Source organism: Saccostrea cucullata, unplaced genomic scaffold (genome assembly GCF_032062105.1).
Source record: "Saccostrea cucullata isolate Sc308-1 unplaced genomic scaffold, CSIRO_AGI_Scuc_v1 ctg1315, whole genome shotgun sequence".
Taxonomy (NCBI): Eukaryota; Metazoa; Mollusca; class Bivalvia; order Ostreida; family Ostreidae; genus Saccostrea; species Saccostrea cuccullata.
Genome location: NW_026927353.1, coordinates 195,877 through 203,836, shown reverse-complemented (window position 1 = coordinate 203,836; position 7,960 = coordinate 195,877). Strand labels below are relative to the sequence as shown.

The 7,960-nt window shown below is 30.5% G+C and overlaps 1 protein-coding gene across 1 annotated transcript; it reads left to right on the top strand.

The window, feature by feature from the left end:
• Nucleotides 1–5,651: 5,651 nt before the first annotated feature.
• Nucleotides 5,652–7,333, top strand: LOC134274184 (peroxynitrite isomerase THAP4-like). The gene is made up of 3 exons (XM_062756439.1): nt 5,652–5,963; nt 6,622–6,802; nt 7,170–7,333. Exons 1-3 carry the CDS (start codon nt 5,652–5,654, stop codon nt 7,331–7,333), a joined length of 657 nt encoding a protein of 218 aa, XP_062612423.1.
• Nucleotides 7,334–7,960: the final 627 nt, after the last annotated feature.

The following is a 7,960-nucleotide window of genomic DNA, read 5'->3' as shown; positions in this document are numbered from 1 at the left end:
AACCAAAAATACAAATAAATTAAATAATCAAATACCCGAAAATGTGATTTCTTTGGCTTATATGATATGTAAAACTATTTACAATAAATGATGTGTCAAAGTATTTTTGAAGCATATTAAAACTGCTTTTTATAATTTTAATTCCATGATGGATATCAAAATAATCTTCTCATTATGCACAATCTTTATACGTCAATAGTTTCTTTGATACTTTTATTTTGTTTTGATTGAAAAAAACTAAGTTGTCATACAAAGAGGACATGTTATTTCAAACAGCTGCTAACTGTACACGGTCGCTCTGAACACAACATAAACAAGGTATAACGGTCAGTGAAAAAGACAATAGGTGTCATGAGTGTGTACCCTGAGTTAATTACTGGTAAACATCAATGGCTTTGATGTTCTTTCAGACCCGTGTTAGGGATTTGAAAACCGAATTTTTAAATCAAATCAATGTAACAAAAATCTAATTGACAGATTAATATTGAACATAATGAGACGATTATTTTGATATCCATCATGGGCTTAAAGAAATAAAAAGCCGTTTTAATATGCTAATAAAATACTTTGTAGCATATCTAAGGATGTAACTGTTAATGTTAAATAAAACTAAAGAAACACAAGTTCTTGCAGATTTAAATGATAAATTTTTTTGTATTTTCAATTTCAAAAGTCAATAAATAGATTGACAGTTTATTACTAAATATTACATTATTCATTTATTTCTTTTATTTATTTTGCTGTAATCTGTTTTATTCATTAAATAATTGTTTGACTTTGTACCATTTGTAAAAAATAAAAAAAAAAAAAGAAAAAAGAGAGATACGGCATGGGGTACTGATACATTTCGGAATAATTAACATAAGTGATTCCCAAATATCATAAATAATCATAATTAAAAAAAACTTACTGACTGCATTCATTTACTTATTAAAAAAACATTTTTTTTTTAAACCGAAAATACAAATAAATTAAATAATCAAATACCCGAAAATGTGATTTGTTTGGATTATATGATATGTAAAACTATTTACAATAAATGATGTGTCAAAGTATTTTTGAAGCATATTAAAACTGCTTTTTATAATTTTAATTCCATGATGGATATCAAAATAATCTTCTCATTATGCACAATCTTTATACGTCAATAGTTTCTTTGATACTTTTATTTTGTTTTGATTGAAAAAAACTAAGTTGTCATACAAAGAGGACATGTTATTTCAAACAGCTGCTAACTGTACACGGTCGCTCTGAACACAACATAAACAAGGTATAGCGGTCAGTGAAAAAGACAATAGGTGTCATGAGTGTGTACCCTGAGTCAATTACTGGTAAACATCAATGGCTTTGATGTTCTTTCAGACCCGTGTTAGGGATTTGAAAACCGAATTTTTAAATCAAATCAATGTAACAAAAATCTAATTGACAGATTAATATTGAACATAATGAGACAATTATTTTGATATCCATCATGGGCTTAAAGAAATAAAAAGCCGTTTTAATATGCTAATAAAATACTTTGTAGCATATCTATGGATGTAATTGTTTATGTTAAATAAAACTCAAGAAACACAATTTCTTGTAGATATAAAAGATTGATTAATGTTTTGTATTTTCAATTTCAAAAGTCAAAAAATAGATTGATAGTTTATTACTAAATATTATATTATTTATTTTTATTTATTTTGTTGTAATCTGTTTGATTCCTTAAATAATTGTTTAATTGAAACAATATTTTATTCACTGATGTTATTGTATATAGGATAAGGTAGCAGACACAGCCTATTTTAGCCCTGTCCCTACATTAAGGTCAAGGTACAAAACATAAAGTGATGTAAGAATGTACAAAAGAAGAAAAAACACGAACAAAATTGAACAAAGTAACAGAGAAAAAAAAAACACAGAAAAAGTCATATATAGGAAATTAAACAAAAAAAGAAAAATAGAATGAACAAAATAACAAAAAGGGAAGATTACAGGGGGAGACAAAATACAAAGTTAAGTACCGGTTTGGGAGTACTTCTAACAAATAAAAAATTATATAAATAATTGTTTGACTTTGTACCAATTGTAAAAAAAAAAAGAAAAGGAGAGAGACGGTAGGGGGTGCTGGTGCATTTCAGAATAATAAACATAAGTGATTCTAAAAAGTTATAAATAATCATAATTTAAAAAACTTACTGACTGCATTTATTTACTTATTATAGAAACTTTTTTTTTTTAACTGATGATACAATAAATTGGATAATCATATACCTGAAAATGCGATTTGTTTGGATTATATGTTATGTTAAACTATTTTCTATAAAATATGTGTCAAAGTATTTTTGAAGCATATTAAAACTTTTTTAAAATTATTTTACTTCCATGATGGATATCAAAATAATCGTCTCATTTTGCACAATCTTTTCCCGTCAATAGTTTCTTTGATACTTTTATTTTGTTTTGATTGAAAAAAACTAAGTCCTCATACGAAGAGGAAATGTTATTTCAAATAGCTGCTAACTGTACACTGTCGCTCTGAACACAACATAAACAAGGTATAGCGGTCAGTGAAAAAGACAGTAGGTGTCTTGACGGTGTACCCTGAGTTAATTACTGGTAAACATCAATGGCTTTGATGTTCTTTCAGAACCGTGTTAGGGTTTTGAAAACCGAATTTTTAAATCAAATCAATGTATCAAAATATAATTGACAGATTAATATTGAGCATAATGAGACGATTATTTTGATATCCATCATGGGCTTAAAGAAATAAAAAGCCGATTTAATATGCTAATAAAATACTTTGTAGCATATTTCAGCAAATTAATAAAATAAAGTTAATAAATCAAATTTTGGGAATATAAATGAGTGATGAATTTAAAAAATTAACAAATAAATGAATAAATTTATATAATTCGCATTTTTTATTTATTTATCTATTTTATTTATCTATTCAATCTTAATTCAGTCTTTTTGTAGGCTTTTTCCCATTAGAAAATAAATGAATAAAATAGATTAATATGTTATTGAATGATTTTAATCTATTTCTTAGACATTTATTTTATTAATGCATTAACATATCATTCCTTTCAATTATTTTTTTTTATTTAAATTCTTTGGAAAAAAAATACCATATATAGATTTGACGATGTATTCCTAAATGTTTAAATCTGTTTCTTTTACAAAGACAGTTATTACGCTAAAAGATGTTTCAAAGAAGATAAAATGAAAACGTTTTTAAATATATATATAAAAGGTTCATAAAGTACAATGTAAATGCCGTCTAGCATCACAAGATGCAATAATTTTGTAATCTATTTCTTAAATGCAACAAAAATATATTCTAAACTCCTTTTCTTGGCCAAAATAAATGTCAGGGGACGACAGGGAGTAGACAGGGAGAGCAGGGACAACGACAGGGGACGACAGGGACTGGACAGGGAGATCAGTGAATGTCAGGGGACGACAGGGAGTAGACAGGGAAGGCAGGGACAACGACAGGGGACGACAGGGACTGGACAGAGAGAGCAGGTACAACGACAGGGGATCATAGGAGAAAGTCAGGGAGAGACAGGAAAATGTCAGGGACTGACAGGGGGACAACAGGGGATTTTTTGGAATCTAGGGGATATTTTATTCAGTAGTGTAACGTCCAAGGGAGTTTTGGTCTGACGTAATAATCTCATTCGGGTGTTACATGTATCATATTGGTAATATATTCGCCATGCTCTTCCTTTCGACTGACAACAGATTCATAATTTACCGGCGTACCTTTTTCTCTATGTACAAACTATACTTTATCTGAATATTTCTCAATGTTAGGCGGCATAGCCATATGGCTCTGTTTGTAATTGATTTTTAAACTTAATTAAACCAAAATTTTGGGAAAATAGGCAACGATCTAATATTTTAACAAACTTTAACTTTAACAAACGTTACTATTGACCACACCCCCTGTGATGCCTCAAACGCAGAGAATGAAGCTTCATTTCTCATGTCACTTGAATCAGTTCCAACAATTGGTGGCACATGTAATGCCACAAACGCAGAGAATGCAGCTTCATTTCACATGTCAAGTGAATCAATTCCATCAAATGTTGGTTTTACCTCAAATGCAGAGAATGCCGCTTTTTTTCATGTCAAATGAATCAGTTCCAACAGTTGGTGGTGATGCCACAAATGCAGAGAATGTGACTTGAATCAGTTCCATCAATGTACCTGGTGTAATGTAACCGGTGTGACATAAACGGTGTGATGGACACTGAGGAGCCTATTGAAGAAACCTTTTAATAGTGTGTATATAAAATATAATAAAAATATATTTTTTTAAATATAAATAATAATCATATACGACAATTTATTGAAAAGAACAATTACTTATCATATTAAAAGTTTCAGGTTCGAGTGGAAGCATTTCAGCATCCCTATAGAATCTCTGGAGACATTGTTGAGGGTGCTTTTACAATCACCAATGAGAATGACTTCAATCTGCTAAATCTACAATACTTGCAAAGAGCCGCATACAGAATCAGACAGAAGCTGAGACCAGTCGAGCCCAAGGATTTTACTTTTGAGGTATATTCAATTTCTTAGTTAACAGAGTTTAAAAATATACATGTATTATTTGTTTTATATTTGATTATATATATTACATTATTTGATGGGGCTATTTTGCCAAGTCCACTGTGATTTATGCAAGCTAGTTCTTTTTTTTTTTTTTTTTGGTCAAAATAATTCATTCACTTTTTCAGAAGGCGAGAAGTATGTATATAAACTTCCTTCAAATTTTTCATTATAAAGTCAAGAAAAAAATTTGATGGCAGGTGTACAAATACAAAAACAATCTCTGTAACAGCAGAAATTGCTGATCATACTGATTTTCAAGCAATCCAGTTTTAGTTGGATTCAAATTTTAGTAAATCATGGTTCCATGGGGCTAGGGTTCTTTGGAGCTAGATTTTAACGTGATAAAATTAAGAGACAATCTTTATTATTTAAAATTAGGGGGGATCTGCTGACAAGGAACAGGACAGCAATAGTACCGCAGTTGAATGTTATGGCCTAAGCAGTTAGGGCATGTCGTTTTTAGTGTTAATGTTTATAGTTTGATTATACAATGAAAATCTTCAAACATTTTTTATGTAAAGGAAGCTCATCGGTTTGTAGAAGAATACCGTATATGACATATTTTTATTGGGTTAAATTTCTGAGGTTTTAGAAAAAAAAATTGACCTGGTATGTGGGGACATGATTTTGTGTTTGGAGAATGTTTTGTAATACAGATAAAATTTTATATTTCTTGGTGACTTGTAAATTCATGATGTTTCTCCATACCTGGTAAACAGCAAGAATTAAGCCCCCACAAAAATAAATGACATCACAGTAACAATTAAAGATGATAATTTTTATAACAGATTTTCTTTACTGTTTTACAGAGAGCAAGAAAACTGAAGAAGACTCTGACTAACATCAGCAGTGACAAACATGGGGACTTTGACAGGTCAAAGCTGATGGAGGTCATGACCCCAGATTACCTGTCCTCTGAAGAGTCTGAGGAAGATGAAGAAGGGAATAAACCTTTTCACGTTAACTGCGGTCCTGTTTTTAGCGCATGCGTATAAATGCTTCCGGACGGTATTCCAGAGTTTACATTAGCAACGTAAACAATGGTAATACAATGCGTCGTTTTTAAATGTTCTAACAGACAAGGAAGTAAAACCAAAGAGAAAGGTGTGAGTTTTTTTCTCTTCCCTAAAGACAGGAAAAAGAGAGCAGCTTGGATTAGGGCCATCAATAGAGATAACTGGTCTCCAAATGAGTACAGCAGGGTTTGTTCCGAACATTTTGTGGAATCATGGCACAGTGACGACCCTGCAGATGAGAACTATCGTCCAACCTTATTTAAATATAAAATAAAGCCAAAGTCGAAGTCGGAGACTGCCCGCAATGTCAGACATAGCAAAAGAAATTTACTTCAGGCAGGTGAATTTATGAATAAGTTTACTTAATATGTTCATTATTGAGTACTTTGTTTAGAGCTAAATGGGCTCACTATGATGTATGGATACTGTCTAAAGGTTCTTTGTTGCCCTATTTAATTGTAAATAAATCATTATCTTATCCCTTACCTAATGTGTTTTTTATTCTCTGAAATCTCTCCTTTTTTTTAACTTAATTATACAATCATGTACATTTAATTAAATATATTGTTGCAATTATAAAGGGTCAAAGTGTGAGTGCATCTTGCACATTATAATTATGTAGTACCACATACTAGTAAATATATTTAGACATTTAAAATTTATCAGACACCATACTATTTACCCAATTCTTACAGGTTATATACTTAAAATAACACTAATTAATGTTGTCAAAAACTTTTTAAAATTACTATTACTGATAGTTAAAATTTGTTAAAGCTTGTAGTTTAATCCCTGAACCTTGCTAATAGACACACTCCACAACTCTTGTCTAAACTCCAAAAGTATGACTAGGCCACAAGCATTAATACCCCACTACCTCCTAGGGAAAATATATACATAGAACTTCACATTGATCACATATTTTTATATTCCCATGATTATATGTCTTTATTCTTCCAACAACTGCAAATTCATAAATCTGTCCTTTAAACAGGAGTTAAATGAGCAAGAGGAAAGAGAAACACAGACTCTACAGCAGCATCTCAGGTTTAGCTTGTTTTCTCACAGCTATTGTCACCAAGGAACAACAAATGAAGATATCCCACCTTTTACAGACAGCTCTTGCATAGATTTACCTGTAGATGATGTTAACATCAAGATTTTCAAAGAGAAAGGTAAAGAGCTAAGTTTTAGTATAAAATAAATTTTCTATTTAGAGGACATCTATTATTCTTATTTGACACATTCCTCTACATTAGTTGAAAAAAAAATTCAAAAGAAGGAAAAAGATACACAAAACTAATATACATTAGGTTTATAGTATTTAAATAGTATAATATCTTTAAAAAATCTTTCTGAGCAATTTTAAAATGCCCGGGCAAACTTCTTTCCAAATGTGAAAGGGCAAAAATAACACGGGGCGAAAAATAACCCTGTATACAGTATATATTTACATTTGCAAAATGTTTGCCCTTATATAACAATAATTTAACAAGGCATTTTTACACTTCTTTTTAACATGTTTTTCATGACTGACCATAGGTATGCAGTGTGACACTGACCCTTTGATGGCAGAAAATGACTCATTAAATAAACAGGTGAAAGACCTCCAAATAGAAGTGAAGAAACATAAATGGAGTTTCCAGAAAATTACAGATGATGATTCTTACAAAAAGGTTCATCCTAACCTGTACAAAAAACCATAATAAAAGCTATGTTTTATAAACTATATAATTCAAGAGAGCCTTATCAACCTATTGATATTATCTGGAAATTCTTTGATGTACACAAAATAATGTCCATTTCTCTACTGGTTCTGAAGTATCTATTGTGAGAAAAATCTTATGATTGAAATGATGCCTTTAAATCATTTTGTATTTTCAAATGGAAAAGCACAATGAATTACATAGATGGCATTGGTTTCTGGAATGAAATGTTAAAAATTAAACAAAACAAAATTTTTAGCATCTTCGCTAGCCAAGGGTTTCTGATACGCTCCTCTCCTCATAAACCCTTGGCATACGGTGAAGTCAAGAGACGGGATTGTTTTCCGTCACGTGATCTCGAATCTATCAGGTACGCACAGATTGCGTCATTGCCAGAAATAAAGACACGTGTTAAAAAAAATTAAATCAAAGTTTTTTCAAGAATAATTAAGAAGCAATAATTGAGTTATGTCTATTCATTATTTATAGAACAAATCTGGAGCTTCAATATAGATTCTTAATCACATATTTAGAAGATATTGGATGACACCATGGCTATTCATAGAACTGAATGTTATCTTACGGATCGTTGTTTTCTTGCGTTTTTCATTTCCGAGATTAAAGAGT